Raw genomic sequence first — 23498 nt, 5'->3', positions numbered from 1 at the left:
AGCAAAAGGTTGTCATAAAGCTTGATCTTCACTACCCACTTGATCAATATGCTTCATTTAATTTCCCAACGAAAGTAAGATAAATCCTTCTTTGTTTAAACTGAAGCATTTAAAATACTTGGATTTAAGCTGTAACAACTTTACATCCTCCGTGCCTAGTATGATTTCCTCGCTTATCCATATGGAACATCTTAACCTCTCCAGTGCAATTTTTAATGGATTAATTCCACAACAATTGGGCAATCTTTCTAACCTACGATCCCTCGACCTTTGATGTTGTAGAAGTGCTCAAGTATGGTTAGATGACCTAAATTGGCTCACCCAACTAACTTCTCTAGAATATCTGGACAAGAGTTGTGTTGATTTCTGTACAGCAGCAACCAGTTGGCTTCATCAAATTAATTATAATAGCCTAGAACATCTTGTTTTGTCGGGTTGTTGGCTAGAAGATGCAACAGAAGATGACACAAGTATAATGGGACTCAATTCGTCAAGTAACCAGTTAAAAGAAAATGTTTCTGTGAATGTCTATAGGAAGTTGAAGCATTTGAATTTAGCTGGTAATTCTTTAACAAAAATTCCATTTGATATGAGAAGCCTTGTCAACTTGGAATATCTAGATTTGTCATCTAATGAAATCACTGGAGAGATATCTTTAAGCAAGGGAAACCTTATCCACCTGAAGCATCTAGATATGTCAGGTAATCAAATCAGTGGGGAGATACCTTTGAATCTGTGCAATCATATTCACTTGGAGTATTTAGATTTGCATGATAATCAAGTCACTAAAGAGATACCTGTAAGCATGGAAAATCTTATTTATTTGAAGTATCTAGATTTGCATGGCAATCGAATCACTGGAGTCATACCTCACAACCTGGGCAATCTTATCCACTTGGAGCATCTAGATTTGTCAATTAATCAGATCATTGAAGGCATTCATCTGAGCCTGGGCAACCTGATCCACTTGGAGCATCTAGATTTGTCGTATAATCAAATCGCTGGAGGGATTCCTCTGAGCCTGGGCAACCTTTTTTCATCTTTTTGAAGAGAAACCTTCCATTCAAGTAAAAAAAATGTTAGTATGTTAATACAAATAAAATGAAAAAAATGAGTGATGTGAAAACTTACCACATGTAAGCAACCAGACAATTAGCAGATATTGACTCCAACTCATAAAAAGGTGTGATGTCTTCAATGTTCACTATCAGTTCGTACTCATGGTCAAAGAAATCATGATCAAAAACAATTGATATAGTTTTTTCAGGGTTGTCCAAAACACGCATAGAGTAACAGTACAATAAATGTAATGACCATGGCACATTTGATGGCAAAACAGGATTACTTCTTTTTGTAATACTTTTCTTCCTTTGAGGCTTCTACAAATTGCAAATATAAACATGTTAGTGGAAAGTTCTATCACTTATGTTCAGCATCTTTTTGAACAACCCTTTAATTGGGTTTCAATTACCATCAATGTTCTTGTTCATGCATGTAACCTCAATGTACAGATTACATGTGTGTGATAGCTCTTATATATCTTGTATTACTAAATTTTATCCAACAAATACGTACAACCTTCAATCAAAATCTAAGAAGGTTTGGTTGGAAAAATCCAGCTAAACAACTATGCCAAGCAAATGAGAAAAAAAACCAGAAAAACATACACTGACTAAATCAGAAGCTGAAAATTTGTGGTTGCTAAAACGAGTCCTCAAAAATTCCCAATGAAGAATTAAATTTGTACTCACAGTGTGGTGGCCGAATGAGTCAGAAATTTACCTCATTTTTCATCACTACCCAACGTGCAGGCCAAGCAACATGGGTTCCTATAGCGCCACCAATGGTGTCACATTCATTTGGAATGGGAAAGGGCAACCTTGCTGAATTCTCCACAACCTCATCAATCGAGACGCGCATGCAATTCATGGGTAACGGGACACCATGAAGTAATTTTCCATCCCCATTGGCATGAACAACTATACCATAGGCCACAATATTGGACTTTTATTCCAGTGACAGTGCAACTGGCATACCCTAGAAGACAATCAATCATGTCATACATTGATGGACTCATTATTGCAAATAATATTAAGTATCCACAATTAAATACATATATGAGAGTAACACCTTTCGTCCTACACTTATGTAAACAAAATCATGTTGATGAAATAAAAAAAGAGGCAAACCAAATAACATGTCAAAAATAGGAGCCTTTATGAATAAGAACAATCACTTATCAGTGTGATGGAGAGAAATGAGGTATAGAAATTAATAATATCATTGGTACAATTCTTTATTTTTCTCTTAGCCCAAACTTATTCAACCCAAGGGCTAGGTTGAAGTATGAGATGAGGAAACCATGATGAAGAGATTTTTTTATCATGAAAACAGATATCAGATGCACTTGGAGAAGACAAATTGAAAGGAAAAAAAGGAAGGCATAGTAGCTAAAACCTGAATAAGGCAAAGCGACAAATATTGCAGCTTTTTGGAATAAACAAAACTACAGCATGATAATTATGACTTCTCCGATCATCTCATTAAACAACTTGATAGCCTCCTCTCCACGTCCATGAAAACCGTAGGTTGCAATCATGGAGCTCCAGAGCACAAGGTCTGATGCATCAGATTCAGAAAATATCATGCTTGAATCCTCCAAACAACCGCACTTGGAATACATGCTTATCAGTGAACTCCTCACCGGGGTGACTGAACCAACTCCAACATGGATGACTTGTGCATGCACTTGTTGCCCCTTGCTAAGGCAGCTAAGTCAGAGCATGCACTGATGATGCTAACAAAGGTTACATGGTCTGGCAACAATCTGACATTCTTCATGAGGATGAAATGGTGGAAGGCCCCTTCAGGGTCCCCATTTTGTGTTCTTCCTACAATCACAGTATTGCAAGAGACCACATTGAGGAAAGGCAATCCTTTCAGAACCCTTTCTCCTTCTTCAAGATGACCACTTCTCATGTACATGTGAGCTAGAGAGCTCCCAACACACATGTCCTGCCCAAACCCATTGATAACCACGAAGGCATGGATTTGGCGACCAGAACTTGCATCCTTCAATCCGGTGCAGCATCGCAAGGTGCTCCCCAAACCAAACTCATCGAGACGTAGGCCCTCCCTCCTCGACCTCAGGAAGCACTCGAGTCCCTCCTCGTCGAGCTCGAAGTGAGCCAGCCCGACAATCATGGCGTTCCAGGTGGCGAGGTTCCTCTCTGGCATTTCATCGAACAGCTTGCGGGCAGCGTTGATGTCCCCGTTATGGATGAGGCTGTCGATGAGGATGTTGAAGGACATGACATTTCGGCACGCCATTGTGTCAAACACGGCGCGGGCGGCGGGGACCCGGCCAAGTTTGAGGTACATGTGGAAAAGGTGGTTTCCAGTGAAGCGGTGGAAAGAGGCAGCGTCGACGATGGCTATGATTGCGTGGAGCTGACGACCTAGGCGGAGGGAACGCGGCGAAGGGAGTAGGCAGCAGGCGTTCAGGAGGTGAGAGAAGAGGTTGGGGTCGGACCATAGCTGGGGTCAGATCGGCCATCTTTCGGAGCACGACGAGAGGAAAGCGAGAGGAAAACGATGGAGGCTGGGAGAGGGGGAGATGGTCGTGGCTGTGGGAATGGGAATGCGACAAAAAAACGCGGAGGGGGAAGGGATTTGAGAGATATCGAGAAGTTTCCGTTACAAAAAGGCGCGTGGAGCGATGGACAGTGTTGGAGTCGTGGAGGGAGAAGGGAGGGAGGGAGCGGAGGCCGGAGCCGCCTCCCACCAGTTCATTGATTCCATCGCGAAGAAGGAGAAAGTAAAATGGCTAGGTTCGGGAGCGCGAAGGGAAAAACACGGCGCCGAAAAGAAAACAGCGAGGGAAAGGAAAACAGCGAGGGGGAAAATGACCAAATTCAATTACAACGATTTTTTTCAAAATTGTTGTCATAGTTGTTAAAAACGCGGATAAAGACAACGGTTTATAAAACCGTTGTAAAAAGTGTTGTCGTTTTAAAAAAAAAATCACTCAATGACAATAGTTTTGCCAAAACCGTTGTCTTTTATATTTAATGGAGAGTTCAAAGACAATGGTTTTGGCAAAAACCGTTGTCTTTGAGCAAATACGCAACGCTTTCTCTTAAAATCGTTGTCGTAGGGGTGTTGTCGTTTGCAGTTTTTGTTGTAGTGCAAAAAAGGCTAAAAAAATTGAAAATCTCCGGGCACAAATCTAGAGCTCTGATACCATATAAAGAAATATGGAAGGAAATTCTGCGTATGGAATGAAATCGGTACATTTATTGTATATAGAAATTGAAAAAAAAAGAAAATAATACATTAAAATATTATATTTCTAAATGAAGAGATTTACTATATCAATAGATTTTCTTGATGAACTATCCTAAAATAGTTAATCTTTCCAACAATTTGTTCTCGTGACTATTTTAATTCGAATATACTTTTAAGTACTTTATATGTTAGCATGTTTAATGCCACAATGTTTAAGTTTATTGAAATTATTTGAATCAAACCTCTCTGCATATACATTTATACAAAGAGATTTTATAGAGAAAATAGTCTTAAAGTTATTCTCTCTCCATTTTGCCAACATTAGAGATACAAAATAGATCAACACAAAGTTACTATAGTGCCTACTCGAAATTGAATCGAAAGCTCTTTTCCGAAGAAGATGAATACGGTCGCATAGTCCTCAGTGAGAATTTCTGCTGCATCATAAATAGATAGACTCAAAATAGAGACATAAAAAAAGAAAACGATTGCTGACCATATATAATGAACTTTCTCTTGTCAAATCTAATCTGTTATTGCAAACGTATTGTCCATCTTCAGTACTGCAGGTTCTCGTGCAGAGGCAGGCTGAGCATTTTTAGTGCTGCTTGGTAAACCACCATTTCTGTTCCTCCTCGCTTGCCACAAGACAGATGAACCCTTCGATGTCGTCTTCTTCGATATTGTCCTGCCATTGAATATTGGTTCGTTGCACCGGTTTTGCGTCGAATCGAACCCATACTCTCCAGATGCCTTCAACCTCTTTCCGCTGGGAGTCTCCTGTTTTGCAAGATCTTCAATGCATCGAACCTCAGACAGACATCTGAAAGATTTTGATTTCCCCTCGTAAAACCTGGACAGCCCTCTTCTGCAGGTTTGACAGTGTCAATCAACCTCATAAGCTGGAGAAACGAGACTGACCGAGGACACGGCGGCATGTAAATCAAACACTTCAACATACTCACTTGACCGGGATCTTAGCCTCGAGCGACACCGACAGCGACGACATGTCAAAAGAAGGCAGCGACGATGAGTTCGGAGACGAGTAGGTCGCGTCGTCTGCGAGATCCGACGACATCGACGACAGGATGTCGTTGGAATCGCCGTAAAACGAAGAAGACTCGCTCCTCCGATCATCGTCATCCTTGACTCCGTGCGAGCAGAAACCGCCGGTATTAACATCCTTATCACCTTCGTCCATTGCAACAACTTAAGCGAAAGAGAAGCAGGAAGAAAAAAAAGGTTTAATTTGTTGTTAATTGTTTCGTCTTCTTGTGGATTTTCTAACTTCTTATACTGCGTCGTGCGCCATGTTTCTTGGTCAATCTCTTTTAGACGATTAGAATAACTTGGTCCATCATCCATATCTTCCGCGTTTTTCCGACGATTGTTTTCCTTTTCTTTCGATTTTCAGATCATTCAACCATATATATTTGTAATTTTTTCCTTTTCTTTCAGCATGGACGCCGCAGAATCTGCGATCGTCCGGCGTAATGTTTTACAGCTGATTTCGATTTTTCTTTCCTTTTTTCCTATTTTTATTTCTTTCTTTCTATGGAGAAAAATTCCATGATTTTAATTCTTGTGTTTCTCTTTTTGTAATCACAGAAATATTGGGGAAAAAAAACTCCAGAATTAATGCCATCAACTCTAACAGTTTTTATTAACAAAAAAAAAAAAAGTGGCGAATAATATATAAAAATTAGTTGTTGCCATTATTTATAGGAGAAATCTGTGTTTTACTTAAAAGTCTCCTCGTTTTTGTTGGATTAAACAATGTCTCTTTATACATGATTATTTTCTCTATTTGTTCCTTTTTGAAAATAAGTGGTTGAAATTTTAGTGCAATTGTGTCTCGTTGCGCTGAAACAAAGTTGTTCTTATGTTGAATGGTAACACTCAATTTTAACAATGAATGAGCAATAAGAATTAAAAGAAAATGATGATAATAATCATACAACTAATGAGTTAGAAGAATTGAAAGAAAATTATGATAATGATTTGAATGTAGAAGTTGGTAAAATAATTGAGAAAGAAAGTGAGTTAGAGTAGACTGGTCATGTTTTGAATATATATATGATCCAAGATCTTGGGATAGCATTGATAATAAAATAAGAGATCTCTTGATAGTGAAAGGTTCAATAAGAGAATGTAATCTTAAGTTCCCTGTAGATGAGCTTTTGAGATATTTTTCATATTCTTATTACACAAGAAAATTACCAAATGAAGAGAATAAAGATTGAAAATGACTTGTGTGTACTCGAAAGATGAGAACAAAGTATATTATTTTTGTTGCAAATTGTTTAAATCAGTGAACAATAAAAGTTAGCTAGCAAATGAAGGTTTTAATGATTGGAAACGTTTAAGTGACAGACTTAGACAATATGAGAATGACATTAAGCATATTACCAACATGAGAACTTGAATCGATTTGCAAATTAGTTTGAAAAAGAATGAAATAATTGACAAAGAAATCTAGGTGAAAATTAAGAAAGAGAAAGAACACTGTAAACTTATTTTAGTAAGGATTATTTCTATTGTGAAATGTTTTGCTAAGCATAATTTGGCTTTTTATAGGGATAATGAAAAAAATTACCAAGGCAATAATGATAACTTTTGGGGGCTACTTGAATTACTTGTAGAATTTGGTTTGGTAATGCAAGATCATTTTAAACGCATTCTATGATTTTTGATGTGGTGATAATGATGGATCCCTCAAAATTGAGCATCACCTTTGTAAACCTGCCAAACCAAGCTATTAGAGTTTGTTTGAGTACATATTGTGTTTTTTTTTTCAATTTGCAAACCATGCTCCTTTTGATGTCTCCTCCAAAGCCTAGTGGAATTGTTGTGTATATGTCTTTCTCTAAGTCTCCATGAAGGAAGATATTCTTTACATCAATTGCTGATATCTTCACATCAATTGTTGTAAATTCCAATTGAAATTTACGACCAAGGATAATAGAAGTTTTACTATATTCATCTTAGTCACGGTGCAAATGTTTTTTGATAGTCTAGACCATATGTTTGTGTGTAGCTCTTAGCAACAAACCTTTCTTTGTATCTTTCTAGAGACCAATCTAACTTGAACTTCACAATGAACACCCATTTACATCCCACTACAATTTTTTGTTTTTGTGGTAGCTCCACAATTTCTCATGTTTTGTTCTTCTCAAATGCCTCCATCTCTATTTTCATAGTTTCTCTCCACTTCTCATTAAATAAGGCATTAGGAACTGAGATGACATTTAAGAAACTTTTTGTGAGGTACAGAAAATTTGTGAAAAGACATTGATTTGACCAATGAATATTTTAGATATTAAGTACACTCTCTTATTCCTTTTTAAAGACAATAGGTAAATCATAATCAAATAAAATAGGAGAAGAAATTGGATTTATGCATACCTCATTTTCAGGAGTAGGAGTTGAGTTTTGGACTTGTATAGGATCAAGAAGGATTAAATCTTTTTTTTTTACCTTCCTCAATAGAGTTAGATTTCCCTTGGAGATAAGGGTGAGAAAAAAATGATTGCCTTCCTCAAAAGTGACATCAATAGATATAAAATTTTTGTGTAGATGGATGAAAATACTTGTAGCCTTTCTATGTTTGGCAAATTCACATACCTCATAATGAAAATCTTCAACCTGAACACTATTAAATAAGGAAATGAACCTTGTCTTTAAAATAGTAAATGAAGGATGACCAAGACGAAAATATTGACGCCAAATCAGATTATTACTTGAAATAGACAAATAAGACTCTGAGAAAGCATGCTTGACTATAGGTACATTGAGATAATAAAGACCACACTTTCCTTAGCAAGTCTAATCCTATTACCTGAAACTTGATCTTGAAATACATAATGAGAGGGATAAAACAAGGCATTACAATTCATATCACGGGGTAGTTTATGAATAGACAAGAGACTTATGGATAATTTCGAAACATGGTGTACATCTTTGATAGCTAGGATGGACTCAATTAAATGTGGCCAACACCAGCCACTATAGTAACAAAACCATCGACAACAATAATTTTCCTATTGATAGGACAAGGTGAATATGTTATAAAATGGGTTGGAGAAAGTGTCATGTGATATGTAGCTCCTAAGTCAATAACCCAAGAGTCTTCTATAAATAGGCTTGAGGCATATGTAATCCATGAGAAAGAGATTTACCATAGAATGCTAGTAAACATGAGCTATTAGGTTGCTCCAATGCCCCCAATAAACTTTGAAGTTTCTCAATCTTGGCTTGATTAAGGTAACCTAGAGAATTTTCTTTAGGAGATTGTTGGGAGAAATTTTTTTGAAGACTTTTATATAGAAAACTTGATGAGCTTATTGTTGAATTTTTTGATCACCACATATATCCCATTCTTTGCTTGAAGTAGTGAGTTTTCCATGCAATTTCCAACGATGGTCCTTGGTATGTTTGGGCTTCTTATAGTAAGTGCACCAAAGATTATATTGAGGGTCACTTTAAGATATATCCCTAGTTTTGCTTTGATGGGTATTCTCTTGTGCAACCATGGCAGATCCTTCAGATGTTACTGGTTCAGGCATAATGCCTCTTCGACTCTTCTCGGCTTGAATTATTGCAATAACCTCATTCAGTGATCAAATATCTTCCTAGACCTAACCATGATCCTGAATTATCGGTTTGTCGATTCCTAAAACATCGACCCATAATTTTAACTGTCTAAGATGATTAATGCTCATGGTTCAATATTATTATTATCTTTTAAAAATATTTAAAAATTATAAATTTATAAAAAAATCAATGGTCGAAATCAACTTGTTAACCCAGTTATGAATCCTGATCGAGTATATGTATATATTTCATAAAAGTTATTATCCAAGTTAAATAGGTTTTACCAAATAAGTTATTGATTTATTTTTAAAATTAATATTAAATGAATAAAATAAAATAATTAAAAATTAAGAGAGTTAAATAGATTAATAAATTTAATAAATTAAGGGTAGAATAGTTCCACATCAAATAATTCATGACAAATAGGATTTGAATTAACTTTAATAGAAAGATACAATTTTCTCACGTTAATGAGTTTAAGGCAAATAGGTTAAAAAAAATTAGCTTAAATAGATATGTAAAATAATCTCACATCAAACAAGAAAATATATTTAAAAAAATGGTTTAAATAGAAACGAAGTTAATTAATATTGAACCACACCATTAATATAACTTAAATATTATAAATATATTAAATAAATAAATAAATAATTGATGCACCAATGATTAATTAATTTGGCCCTTGAATCATAATTGGCTTGACCCCAGCTGGGCCAATTACGGTTCAAGCCATGCTAACCAGGTCAATGAGTAATTTGCTAACCGGGTCAATAAGTAACTAGCTCATTGACCTGGTTACAAGCCCGAGCGAAGTCTAGTTCAAACCCAACCCCATGGGTAGGTCTAGATTTTCCTTGCCAAGAATTTGAATGCAGACATGATCAAACTTTGCATTTAATCTAATTAAAAAAAAATCATACTCTCAATCTTTTCTTCAAGATCACAACATCCTCAAGACACTTTATCTCAAAGACTATAATGATCGAGTTCTTATCATTGATTTTGTAATATATTTGTATATTCTATTACAGTTTTGTTGTTTTGTTTTAAAGCGACAATTGTTACTTTGACTTCAAAAATACAAGTGATGAAAACATACACTTATCACTAATTTCAAGTGTCATTGAACTCCATAACCAGGATATTATCATGGAGTCCTCTTCATCCCAAGAATCAAAATCTAAATCATCCTGTTTGTTCCTACACAAAGAAGATGCCGAATTTTTACCTTTACCTTGTAGTTAGGTATGAACCAATTGAGATATTTCAAGTAATTTTGTCCATTGAATATGTAAGAGTGGTGAATATTTTTTAATTCACTGATAAGAAGATAGGGTTTTGTCTCTCTTTCAACAGATTGAGGGAAATAGTTTATTTCTGTAATCTTTGACATCACATAATATAAAAAATACCAGCTGTGAAAGCTAATATAACAAGAAGAAGAGAAAATATATTGGCAATGAAGGCCAATAATGAAGCCGACAAAAGACAAAAAAAAACTTGATAACGAAAGCTAATAAAAATCTCCAAGGCACAAACCCTAGAGCTTTGATACCATATCAAGAAATATGGAATGGAATATATATATATATATATAAGGAAATCTCACCTGCGGTGATTTCCCTTCGGTTTGGTGCAGTGGATATGAGTTGGAGGTTGACGTGGAACGCGTGAGAGAGGAAATACATTAACCCATGAAACAAAATGTGTCAAAAATGCCGCACATTTTCCCTCTCCCGAAAGCCCCTATCTAAAGCTCTCCGAATTGCTGCATCTCCCTCTCTCGCCGTGATCAACCCATCGCACCTCCCACTCTCTCTCTCCTCTCTCACCTCAGTTCCTTGTCGTCGCCTACCTCTCAACCGACGAGAGCCCTAGCTTCTCTCTCCCTATGCCTGGGTTCCTTGCCGCCACAAAACGTCACAAGCACCCTTCCCTCCTTGATCAGTTGTCGATGGGAACGAGGTAGATCTCTCTCGCAGCGAGCTTTCTCAAGTTGCGACCTCACTCTCTCGCTCGCCTCTCTCACCTTAGTTCCTCGCCGTGAAGTAGTTCTTCGCTGTAGATCTCTCTCGCAATGAGGTACTTTGTTTGCTCTGATTCTACATTCATCGATTAATCTTATTTCCCTTGATTTGGGTTTTGAAGACTAGTGGTTTTTCAAAGGTTTAGAGAGATTATTCCTTTGATTCTACGTACATTGATTCTCTCTCGCATTCATGGTTATCCTCTGTTTTGTAATGCTTTGTCGCACTCCAAATAAAGATTTTGCCATGCGATGATGAATTGACATTGCAATCGATTCAGCAAACACCATGTTTGTTTCCGCCGATAAAGATATGTGGATTTCAAAGCCTTTGTTCTTGGTTGTTTAACTCAAACTTGATTAGCTTAGGATTCCAATCGATATGTTGATATTCTGTATGCATTTTCTTGTTTACTTATTAACAATTGTATAGTCTTCCATCATCGTTAATTAATATAGAAAATAATATCATGTTATTGTTGGACCCCGTGGTTGCTTTCGTGTGATCAACCAAGTTAAGTTAGGTCCTGTTTTAGTTTGATCTCTGTGTCCAAGTGTGCAGGAGCTTAGGAGTATAAGAAGTCGAGAGGAAGACGCCGCGAGTGAGAAGGATGACACAGGTAGAGAGCCAACGGGCTCGGTGCATCCCAGGAACGAAGTGATGCGGAAGAGTACACCGATGGATGAGAAGAACGTACGCGATGTTCGAGGGACGAGAAGTTGGAGCAGAAGCCTGCTCGAGGAGAAGGCTGAAAATTAGGTTCGGGTGAGCCCTATTTAGGTTGGCCGTAATCACCCAGGCGATCGGAGCAGCAGAAGAATGAAAGAAGCTGATGAAGATTGCTGGAGGTGCCCTTAACATGGGTTGAAGGCACCTCCGAGGCGCGCCAGCACCTCCGCCACCTTCAGGCGGAAGGCGTCCTCTATAAGCATGGAAGACGCCCTCCATGAGTATGGAAGGCACCTTCGGCCAGTCAAAGTAGTCGTTCACAGTGGATAAAGATTTATCCACTGCGCCTCGCTGGAGGCACCCTCCAAACCCTTTGGAGGCGCCCTTAAGCTACGGATAAGATTTTCCAGGGGCTATAAAAAGACCCCTGGACCTAGGAAATATGGATCAACTCTAGTTCTCATTTCCTAGCACATTCTTGAGATTTTGAAAAGTGTAATAGGTTTCTCTGCCTACATGAAGGAAATTCTTAGTGAATTTTGCAATCGCCTTGGATTAACAACCACCTAGGTTGTAACCAAGTAATTTCTTTGTGTCTTTCCTTATTTATTAGTTGCTTGACGTCATTTATATAAGTGTGCTACTAATCTGAGTTGAAGATCGAAGAAGGGTTTTATTTTTCTATTTCAGGCGATTCAACCCTCTCTTGTCGGCCCCGTGATAACCATCATTTTGTCATGATATTGTGATTCATATAGGCATACTTTTTTAATCTTCTCATATGTTAAAGTCATGTTTACATCATGTTTCATGAGTTAGAGCCATTTGTGGAATTAATTGCAAATTATATCATATTTGTGGTATTTAATGCTAATATTTGGTTATATTCTTTATAGGCATCAAAGGGCTAGGACTCTAGTTTGATCAACTCAGATTGAGTTCAAATCTGAGCTTAAATAAGGAGATCAAGCTCTGAAACAATCTCAGTTGTTCATACAAGATTGGAGTAGATCTAAGACATCCATGAAGAATCTGGTCCATCCAAGCCAAGGGAAGTAGATCACAACTAGTGATCAAGATCTATAGATTTGGATCAGATTTGGAGCAACTTCCACCGTTGGATCAATCCGAAGCAATCTCAACCGTTGACTTAGATTTCAGATCTGATTTAAATGGGAAATGAGAAGCTACAGTGGGTTCGTCAATTTTCTACAGTAGCTTCACGTCAAGAACAGAGGAGCACGATCTGCTTCGGCGATCTTGATTCCATCCACCGTCGGCGAGCTTGTGAGGTCAAGGGCATCCCTTCCTTTGGCTGAAATCCATCCATCAGCAACCGGCGACGCCACTTCATCCTTCTGTTCCAGATCTGACTATAATTACTGCTGCAACTTCGTGTGAGGAAGAAGAAGCAGAGAAGGTGGAGAATCAGGTGGTTTCAGCCGATTCCTTCGTCTTCCGGCCGATGATCTTCCTTTCTTGAAGCTCCGCAACCATCTCTGATTGAAGCTCTGCTGATCCATTTCTAGCCGAGTTTATCTCCTCTGTTACTTTCATCACCGAGTTCTTTCTCCGACACACATCAGATCCAAGCTAGGGTTTCCTAGTTTGATTAGTGAGAATCTTTTGGATGCTAGCTTCCTCATCTTTGTTTGAATTGTCATTTTGTTGTAGTTTATCATGGCATAGTTGATTCAAATTTCCTTGCTATTATTTTGGAACCTTTGATTAATCCCACTGTTCTTGATTCTTGATGTCTACACAATTTAGATTTGCTTAATTGTTGCATTAGGTTATTCTTGTTTGCCATTTCTTTTAATGCAGTAGTTTAGATTAGTTAGCTTCTTTGTTTGTTAATTTCCATGAGTTTAATTTACAAATGTAGCATAGTTTTAGGTCCTTACTTCTTCTCTTTGTTCAAAATCCAATTCTGAAATCCCCAATTTATCCAGAAAATCCCAAGCCAACAATAATTGACCCTAAGGCTATCATTTTACCGTTTACATTTGTTGGGAGACGACCCGAGTTATCTCTATGCTACATTAGTGTAGAATGAATTCGGTCATTAATTCTTTTGATACCCATTTTATGACAAAATTAGGGTTTATCAAAATTGGCGTCGTTGTCGGGGAATGTAGCGGTGTTTGATACCTTAGGATCGTTTTTCTCTTATTATATAAAAATTTGAAAAAAAAAATTGTTGTCAAATGCTTTAATGTTCATACATCCATGTGTTTCATCTTATATGTTCCTGTGTCTTCTGATTTTCTTTGCTAAGTGTTTTAGTGTAAGAACAGGAAATTTCTTTCACCATGGATCCATATTATCAGCATTTTGGAGGTGAGATGGAGAGTCGGTATTATCAGCCTAATCAACCTCAATACTATCATCCTGAGCCTCAGTATTATCATCCTCACTCTCAGTATTATCAACCTGGACCTTAATATTATCCACCCATAGAGCAGCCAAATAGGTATGGGTTATTTCCAAATTCATATAATTCTAATTGGGTGGATCAATCACATTTCAGGTATGAGGATACACAAGAACAATTTGCTGAGCCATATCCAGCATATCAGAGTCCACAGGGATTTCAGGGAGATTACTCACCTACTTGGCCACATCCAGTCCATCAGAGTGATCCAACTCCCCGGGGAACATTTCAAGATGAAGTTCCTGCTCCTAATTCAACGCAGGACCTTAAGGAGATTATCCGGCTAATGATAGAGCATCAAAAGAAACAATTTGCAGCGATACAAAACTTCCAGATACAAGTAGACCAATTTGCATCATCCGTTAGCCAGCAACAAGCACCATGCTTCAGTGAGAAGAGGGATTATAGTGTTTTGGATAGACCTGATATTGTCTCCAATACTCCACAGGACTCTTCTAATATTTCTTATTATGATTCTGTAGTTGTAAGGAATTCTAATTCTATTGATATTGTTGTTGCAGATGTTGTTGATGATGCAGGTATTGATGTGGATGATGAGGAAAGTGTAGGGGATTGCATAGTGGAAGTAATATCCCAAGAATCACCTAAACCAGATGTTGATGATGAGAGTATAGGGACTTGTGCTATGGAAGCAGAGCCCCAAGAATCACTTCCCTTAGGTACACCACCTGAGCCAGAGCCTGAACCATTACTTGATGATGAGGAGGTCACAGTTACCATTCCAGAACCTTCAGGTACCTTTCAACATGACAAAGTTAGTATTTCTTATGATTTATTAGAAAATTTTATAGAGGTACCATTAATTGACTTTATTGGATGTGATGCATTTCTTGACACCTGCTTTATAGGGACTAATATTGTTACATCTTTTTCTTACCTTATATGCTTGCGAGGGATGTCTACCTTCCATCTTTATAGGCTACCAGAGTAGATGCTTAAATTGAACCGTCTTCAACCTCCGGGGTAAATTTTCAAAAATAATAGGGTGAAGGGAGCGGTCTTTATTTCAAGTGCAATCATTCCACTGTCAACTTGGATTTTACTTCTTAACCGACTCCAACCACCGGGAAAGACCATTTCATTACCGGCATGGATGTTTCTTCTAAATCGTTTACAACTGCCCGAAATAAAGGGAAATATGGTTCCTTGCTTTTATTTTTGCTCTATACTTTTCTTTAGTTTCATACTTTACATTTGCATTTTGCTTCTATACTTTGCATGTTGTTTAGTCTACATAGCATTTCATTTTGAATAAAACTCTCCATGATATTGTTCTAGTAATACTTTTAAGATGGTAAAAGTTCTTTAAGTTTGACCATCAAGTTTAAGTCATTTTACATGATTGAATACTTTACTTGCATGCTATTGGTTAGTGTGGTGATGGATTTTATGTTGATTAATTGAGTTTGATTGCAAAAATTACCTAGAGAGGACTACTTAAAGCCTATACTCTATTATCTTCTTGTGTGATATGCACTCATAGCAATTGAAACTCTAGAACTTGCTTAATTCCTTTTCAAAGTCACAATAGCATATGTATGCATGGAAATAAAGGATTTTGTCATTCTTGTTCTATCATAATTTCTAATTCCTTTTTCCACAATCTTCTTGAAATATTCTCATCTAGCATTTTAATTCTTAATTCTCTTTGCTTATCATATTTCTTTTATTTCGTTGAGAGTTTTGGATTAATTGCTTGATGAGTTAGCTTGACTAGATGAACAAAGAATTAAGTGTGGGGGAGGAATTGCATGAAATCAGAGATCTTAAAGGCTTTGGAGGGTTTAAGGAGTACTAAATTCTATTTTTGAAGAATAGTCTATTTTTGGCCTTGTTGTAGTTTGAAGATTCTATTGCTACAATTTTGGATTTACTGGAGTTTCAATCAGTAACCAGTAGATTGGATTGAAGCTTGGTGTTGAGTAATACATGAACCTTAATCTTGAAAGAGAATTCAAGCTATTGTATCAAAATTGATGTGCTGATTTCAGCAGTTGCTGGGACTTGGTTAGCTAATTGTTAGGAGGCTGCATGAATTTCCACTTATACTATATGGGTGCATTATTCATGAGCTGATTAGAAGAAGAGAAGCTTAAGGAATGGAGAACCAAGAAAGTTCTAATTTTCTAGTTTTCTGAAACTTAATTCAGAGGTTGTTGTTGTGCAGGAATTTGAAATGTTGTATCAAGTTTGCATCAATCCCTTGTCATCAGTTTTTGAAACCAATGGGAAATTAAGTGAAGCTCTTGTGTTATCAGAAATAGATGTTGTCCTTTTCATGCTTTTCAAAAACCTAATGGATAGATTTTGAATTGTTAGAGCTGCTGAAATGGAAATGTAGCTGATGGAATGTGATTGAAGAGTAGGATTGGAAATATGTAGAGGCAAAAATGAAGGAAGACAGTGATGAATTTCAAGTTGTGAAGTGATACTTCATTCATGAATTGTTATTTGAACTTGGAAGTTAAACAAATAAAGATAAAAGAACATGTTGCTGCAGGGACAGAAATGATCATAGAGTAGGAAATTCATGAAATGCAGAATTCTACAGAATGGTTTGGCATTTCTGTGCAGATTTGGGATCCTGTCATTTCAGTGTTAAATGAAACCTTCCCCTAAGCTCAGCTTTTCATGAATCTGGCCAAGATCACCTTGAATTCCAGCATCTGAAACTAAGTTTCAGGAATCCAGAGGAAACAGTGGCAGCAGCTATCAACAAAATTGATTTTTGAACAAATTGCATATGCATTTCTCTGTGTTTTCCTTATTCTCTTCATGACCTTTCCTATTCTTTCGGAACTTAAGTAAACAAGAAATCAAAGTGTTGATACTAACCCCGGAAAACATCCGGATAAAATCATATTTCTGAAGCTAAAAATACAGTGCAGAAATCTAGAAGTTGGTATGAGTTTCAAGAGATGAATCTGAAATTTTGTTGCTGTCCATTTACTTTGATGGAATTTTAAAATGGCACATTTAAAGATGATACACTGAACTTGAGGCTGCGTTATCAAGCTGTAATTCTGAAACTGAAGACTAGGTTCTAGATTTCTGAAAGTGCCAGTTGGTAAATGCAGAACCCTGATTTTTAGAGCTGTAATCTGATATGTTGAAAGAAATTGCAGGGGAATGATCAAGATGCTTATCAAAGAAGAAGAGTTCAAGAAAGGGGAAGCTGATACTGGTTTCTTAAAAATTCAAGTTCTGCAGAATAAGCTGAGTTGAAGTTATATTGAAATTTCATTTATGAAACTAAAGATCAAAGTTGCAGAATCTGCAAAAGTATATCAGAAATACACTTTCCTGATCTATGGAGTTACCTGTACCGATTATGATGCTGGGTCAAGTTGTTTGATAAGAAAGGAACAACTGAAGTAAGGACTGAATTTGATACTAGAAAGTTACCAGAGTTTAGCTATCAGTTTCATTTCTAAATCTCTTCAGTATGTTAATTCTGAAGCTTGGTTTCTGAATGTCTGCAATATAGAAATACAGTCTTGATTCTGAATCAGGAAGAGAATCTTTGTGTCAAAGACTAAATCTCATTTCTTAATTTCCACTTGAAGCTAAATTCTGGAAATTCTGAGCTGAATTTAATACTTCACTGCACATCTGAAAATATGCAGAAACTTGATGGAATTTCAAGCGAATGGAGTAAAATCTTCACTGCACAGATTTCTATAATCTGTGCTTATAGATTAAGCTAATGACTCAACTTCAATGCTGAAGACAATTGAATAGAGCTATAATTCTGAACTTCTTAAGTTGGTTACTGAAATTTGAATGTTATCGCTGATAAGCTTTGGAATAATAATTGAGTGCTTAGTATATTTGATGATAGCACCAAATGAAGATTTACTTGAGTGTTTGTCCTATTAGTGCAACCTTTTCGGATGCATATACATTTATGGTGCTGTAAATAAAACCTACAGAAAGAAACAAGGAAACAGTGGATAGAATTGTATCAAGCAATTAGATAGAGTGATGTGTTAAATTGTTCGAGACGGCCAATATTCTAAGTGTGGGGGAGGAAACTATTCCTCATAAGGAGGGAACTATTCCTCATAAGGTGATGTGAGATTATTTGAGCTTCAAAATGCTGGAATTGAAGTGTAAAATAGTGGAAAAAAAACAGTGAATAAGAAAAGAAAAACAGTGGCAAAAGAGTATCAAATGGGGAGACAATGTATCAAGATTCTATATTGGCTATCAAATGGAAGGAGAGTTTAGCTTGATCTTTTGAGTTGGTAATGACAAATGATATTCATCTTGTTATACATCAAATTGGTCAACTCATCAAGTGTATTCCTCCAATACTCTCAATTCTTCATTAATTCCTTTTCTTTTGCCTATTACATTCATTTCACTTAGTATCTTTTTGATTCCATTGCAATTCATAATAAATCCTTTTGATTCATATATGCTATGTTTTATAGTGCGGAGAATTAGAAAATAAGCAAACTTATGGTAGTGAAATGTTGTGAGTGACATTGAGTGGGCTCCACTAATGCATGTTTTGAGTGTGAGGGCTAGAATAGGTACATACCTTGTGAGATTGCAACTTGCTTTATTCTTCAATTGGATTGAAACTACCATACCTACTGATTATTGTTTGAATTGTATTCATGAATGTTTGTGATATTTTAGATGGTTTTAGTTAAATTCCTTTTACCATCTTCTAGGTATTGTTAGGAAAATGTTAGGGAGATGGATTCTAGTTGTTTCTTTGTTTTGTTTGCTTGCACGGGACGTGCAAGAATAAATATGGGGGAATTTGATAACCATCATTTTGTCATGATATTGTGATTCATATAGGCATACTTTTTCAATCTTCAAATATGTTAAAGTCATGTTTACATCATGTTTCATGAGTTAGAGCCATTTGTGGACTTAATTGTAAATTATATCATATTTGTGGTATTTGATGCTAATATTTGGTTATATTCTTTGTAGGCATCAAAGGAAAAGGACTCTAGTATGATCAACTCAGATTGAGTTCAAATCTAAGCTTAAATAAGGAGATCAAGCTCAGAACAATCTCAGTCGTTCATGCAAGATCGGAGTAGATCTAAGACATCCGTGAAGAATCTGGTCCATCCAAGCCAAGGGGAAGTAGATCACAACCAGTGATCAAGATCAGAAGATTTGGATCGAATTTGGAGCAACTTCCACCGTTGGATCAATCCGAAGCAATCTCAACCATTGAATCAGATTTCAGATTTGATTTAAATGGGAAATGAGAAGCTACAGTGGGTTCGTCAATTTTCTACAGTAGCTTCACATCTAGAACAGAGGAGCATGATCTGCTTCGGCAATCTTAATTCCATCCACCACCGGCGAGCTTGTGAGGTCAAGGGCATCCCTTCCTCTGGCTGAAATCCATCCATCAGTAATCGGCGATGCCACTTCATCCTTCTATTCCAGATCTGACTATAATTGCTGCCGCAACTTCGTGTGAGGAAGAAGAAGCAGAGAAGGTGGAGAATCTGGTGGTTTCAGCCGATTCCTTCGTCTTCCGGCCGATGATCTTCCTTTCTTGAAGCTCCGCAACCATCTCTGAGTGAAGCTTTGCTGATCCATTTCCAGCCGAGTTTATCTCCTCTGTCACTTTCATCACCGAGTTCTTTCTCCGACACACATCAGATCCAAGCTAGGGTTTCCTAGTTTGATTAGTGAGAATATTTTGGATGCTAGCTTCCTCATCTTTGTTTGAATTGTCATTTTGTTGTAGTTTATCATAGCATAGTTGATTCAAATTTCCTTGCTATTATTTTGGAACCTTTGATTAATCCCACTGTTTTTGATTCTTGATATCTACACAATTTAGATTTGCTTAATTGTTGCATTAGGTTATTCTTGTTTGCCATTTCTTTTAATGCAGTAGTTTAGATTAGTTAGTTTCTTTGTTTGTTAATTTCCATGAATTGAATTTACAAATGTAGCATAGTTTTAGGTCCTTACTTCTTCTCTTTGTTCAAAAGCCAATTCTGAAATCCCCAATTTATCCAAAAAACCCCAAGCCAACAATAATTGATCCTAAGACTATAATTTTACCGTTTACATTTGTTGGGAGACGCCCCGAGTTATCTCTATGCTACATTAGTATAGAATGAATTCGGTCATTAATTCTTTTGATACCCATTTTACGACAAAATTAGGGTTTATCACTCCGCTGCGCCAACAAGTAGTATCAGAGCCCAACCACCTCAGAAGGACTAACCGTCGACTAAAGCATCAAGATCAAGACGATGACCAGACCAACGATCTATCCACCAAAATTTGAAGGAGAATTTTCGTCACTACAAGAAAAACCCTCAAAGACATCGGTGGAACAACAACGGTTTTAAGCAAAAAACCGATGTCTTTGAGTATTTTACACCAGTTTTTCCAAAAACCAGTGTCTATGAGCGCAGATTTTCGCTCATAGACATCGGTTTTTTTAGCTAATGTCTATGAGCGTCTTTTTTTCATTAATAGACACCGATTTTAACCGCTGTTTTTAAAACCGGTGTCTATGAACCAAAATTCTGGCGGACTTTCTTAGCGTGCTTTCTTTTGGGCTTCTCCACGCCCACCATAAATCGAAACCCTAATCCTCCGCATCCTCCTTTTAGGAGTTACCATTTGAAAGACGAGCACTGGATCTCTCGACGGCGATGTGGACGGCGACCGTCGTCGGTGCTGTCGCGGTCTACTGGTTCGTGTGGGTGATGGGCTCGGCGGAAGTGAAAGGCAAGCGGGCAGCGAACCTTAAGATGGGATCGATCATGTGGGATAAGGTGCAGGACAAGTATAAGCAGTACTTGTCCTTCTTTCTCCGCTCCAAGGAGGGCATTGCCGCCGCGCCCGACGACGATAACGTCCCTGCCTTTGTCGACACCTTCTACAACCTCGTCACAGACATCTACGAGTGGGGATGGGGGTAGTCCTTCCACTTCTCTCCCTCACTTCCCGGTCGCTCCCACCGGGAAGCCACACGCATCCACGAGGAGCCCGCTGCTGATATGAGAGATGGGGATCTAATCTCTTAGATCCCCATCCGAGGTCGCTCGCTCCTCCTTCCCTTCACTATGACCGGCAAAAGGATGGCCGCCCCATTTCTCTTGCTGCTAATCGCGTCTTGCTAATCTCTCTTGCTGCTAATTGCGCTCCGGGGCGAAGTTCAACCGCGCCCTCTACTGTCGCTACGCAGACCCCGTCCGGGGCCACGTCCCCGTCATGCTCGGCGAGGTGCTCGACGCATTCCATTCCCTCCGCCTCTGCTCCTTCGTTAGTTGTACCCTTGGCGCCGCCGGGCACTCCGCCGCTGTCCGTTCGTCCTTCTCCCTCCCAAGCTCTTCGCTCAAGTTCTGACCTTTTTCCTTAGCACTCCCATCATCCCTGATTCGCTTCGTGCCATTCTTTGTCGCAGATCGTAGATGTCCATCCGGAGTTGGAGTTGTTCGTGGGAATGGATATGGATGCTTCAATCCATGACCAGGCCCGGGCTCGGATAGAGAAGCTCTTGGCCGTGGATTTGCACGGCAGTAAGTTGAAAGCTTACACTCATGTTAGAAACTTCAAGTACATCAAGTCGGTGCTTGGCGGCGTTGATGAGAACCTGCTTGACGTTGGGGTGAACGACATCTTGATGGACCTTGGAATCTCATCCATGCAGGTTATTGTTCAGTTGCACTTCTCATGTTTGATGAATTGCCGAAAAGAACTTACTTTGAATCTAATAAGTTGGTAAGCTATTTAACAGGTGGATGACTCTACAAGGGGATTTAGTGTGCAAGGTGATGGACCTTTGGATATGCGCATGAATCCTCAGGTTAGAGTTCTTAGATGAACTATTTTATTTTGATTATTGAATTAGGATATAAGGCAATGTGAGTTTTTCACCCCTGCAGTAAAGTAGAATGAATGTGATTTATTCAGTAGGTTGCTTGCCTAATTACTACTTGCCTATAGGAAAACTAAATCAGCGATTAAAGGTGATTAATCATCTCTAGTTTAAGCCATTTTGTTCTCCAAAGAAAGTATCTTTCTTCTAGTGCTCTGTCAAGCAAATGAAACATTTAATAAGAGTGTTGATGCAGGCATTGACAATGAGAAGGCAGTCAAGCTTTATGAAGTTCCACTCGTCAAATTCTTGGAGCAGCCATTTTGTTCCACTTGTCTTTCTGACTCGTTTAATTTATTCTTCGTGGGGGAAAAAAAAGGAAGAAGGAATCACTTTTGGTTAGGTTGTAATTGGGCTATGAAGCCAATCACTTACATCTTATGGTTACAATTTCTCCTTTGAAGATAAAAACATTGCATTATAATCTTTATTTCTAAGAAATTTTTTAGTAGTACTTTAAACAAGTCTTTAGTATTTATAGTATGACTAGCATCATTTATTCTTCTAGCTGCTACCAGTGTAGCCACTTCATATGATTTGCTAACTTAATATCTAAAGTGCGCTTTATTTTTTGAGCTCCGGGTATAGTCAGAACTGCCAATCGGACGTGCGGAGAGTTTTTATTTATTGGCTGGCATAATGAAGGATCACTGCATCTGGAATTGAGTCTTTCTTGAGCACGTGGCAAAGTTATAATGTCTTGGCTTCTAAATGTAACTCTTGCTTTTTTGATTTTCAGTTTATTAATTGCATTTTCTAGTCTCATTCGCATGACATAGGAATGTATAACCTGTATGCTCGATGTTCAGGTTTTTCTAATTCTCTCCTTTCCATATATTTTCTATGGAAAATTTGTGAGACAAAATCATAGTTTTCCTTTTGGACCAATCAATTTTATGAGATAACTGCTGATATTTTCAAGTTGATGAAATACTACTTGATATTTTTTTTTAATTGCATCTCATTTTCAGTTGACATGTAATACTCTTGTTAACATAACTGGATCTTGTGCCTACGAACTGAGTAGTGCCCCCGAGAATTTTGAATTGTATGATTTAACAACTATAGTTTTTATTGTTAAATATAGTTGTGGTTGACAACATTGATCAGTAGAAAATACACTTAGTTGCAAAAGGCTTCATCTAGACATTTTGTGAGGATTATTTGGGATATTCTCTCGTTGATGGAATTAATTTATTTTAGTTAAAATAATTTTTCATGATCACTGGATTCTCCTTGGTATTATTCATGATTACTAGATAGATTTCATAAACATCGTACTAGGGTGTATACAGAGAAATCACTAGGGTATGTTCCAATTTAAGAAAGTTATCTATGCTGTCAAACAAATTTTTAGAGCATGGTTTAAGAAATCACAAGGTTACTAAATTGGTAATCAAATCTTTATTGAGTACAACTTGGCAAACTAAGCACCATCAATGTCTATGCTCCATTATGTTCTAGCTTGATGGAGAGAAGTAGAATAAATAGTTATAGACTTCAATATTCATCCCAAATTGCCTATCTGTTATTTTATGTATGGGATTTGTATCTAATGTAATTTTACTCTTGGTATTAATAA

General features: G+C 37.5%; 2 protein-coding genes across 2 annotated transcripts; both read right to left on the bottom strand.

The window, feature by feature from the left end:
• Window positions 1–2700: 2700 nt before the first annotated feature.
• Window positions 2701–3381, bottom strand: LOC121986556 (pentatricopeptide repeat-containing protein At2g41080-like). Its single transcript, XM_042540521.1, has one exon. It carries the CDS (start codon window positions 3379–3381, stop codon window positions 2701–2703), a length of 681 nt encoding a protein of 226 aa, XP_042396455.1.
• A 1431-nt stretch (window positions 3382–4812) lies between these two features.
• LOC121986555 lies at window positions 4813–5488 on the bottom strand. The gene is made up of 2 exons (XM_042540520.1): window positions 5253–5488; window positions 4813–5155 (listed from the first exon to the last, which is right to left on the bottom strand). The coding sequence occupies exons 1-2, from the start codon at window positions 5486–5488 to the stop codon at window positions 4813–4815; spliced, it is 579 nt and encodes a 192-aa protein (XP_042396454.1).
• Between the last annotated feature and the right edge of the window lie 18010 nt (window positions 5489–23498).

The sequence above is a fragment of the Zingiber officinale genome, chromosome 5B (assembly GCF_018446385.1).
Source record: "Zingiber officinale cultivar Zhangliang chromosome 5B, Zo_v1.1, whole genome shotgun sequence".
NCBI classification, from domain to species: Eukaryota; Viridiplantae; Streptophyta; class Magnoliopsida; order Zingiberales; family Zingiberaceae; genus Zingiber; species Zingiber officinale.
This window is presented reverse-complemented; position numbering and strand designations above follow the sequence as displayed.

Bases quoted from the DNA above. Each gene is read 5' to 3' on its own strand.
- LOC121986556 (XM_042540521.1), bottom strand. From the start codon at position 3,381: ATGTACCTCAAACTTGGCCGGGTCCCCGCCGCCCGCGCCGTGTTTGAC.
- LOC121986555 (XM_042540520.1), bottom strand. From the start codon at position 5,488: ATGGACGAAGGTGATAAGGATGTTAATACCGGCGGTTTCTGCTCGCAC. The intron at 5,156-5,252 runs GTGAGTATGTTG...TCAAACCTGCAG, and splicing joins GAGGCTAAGATCCCGGTCAA to AAGAGGGCTGTCCAGGTTTT.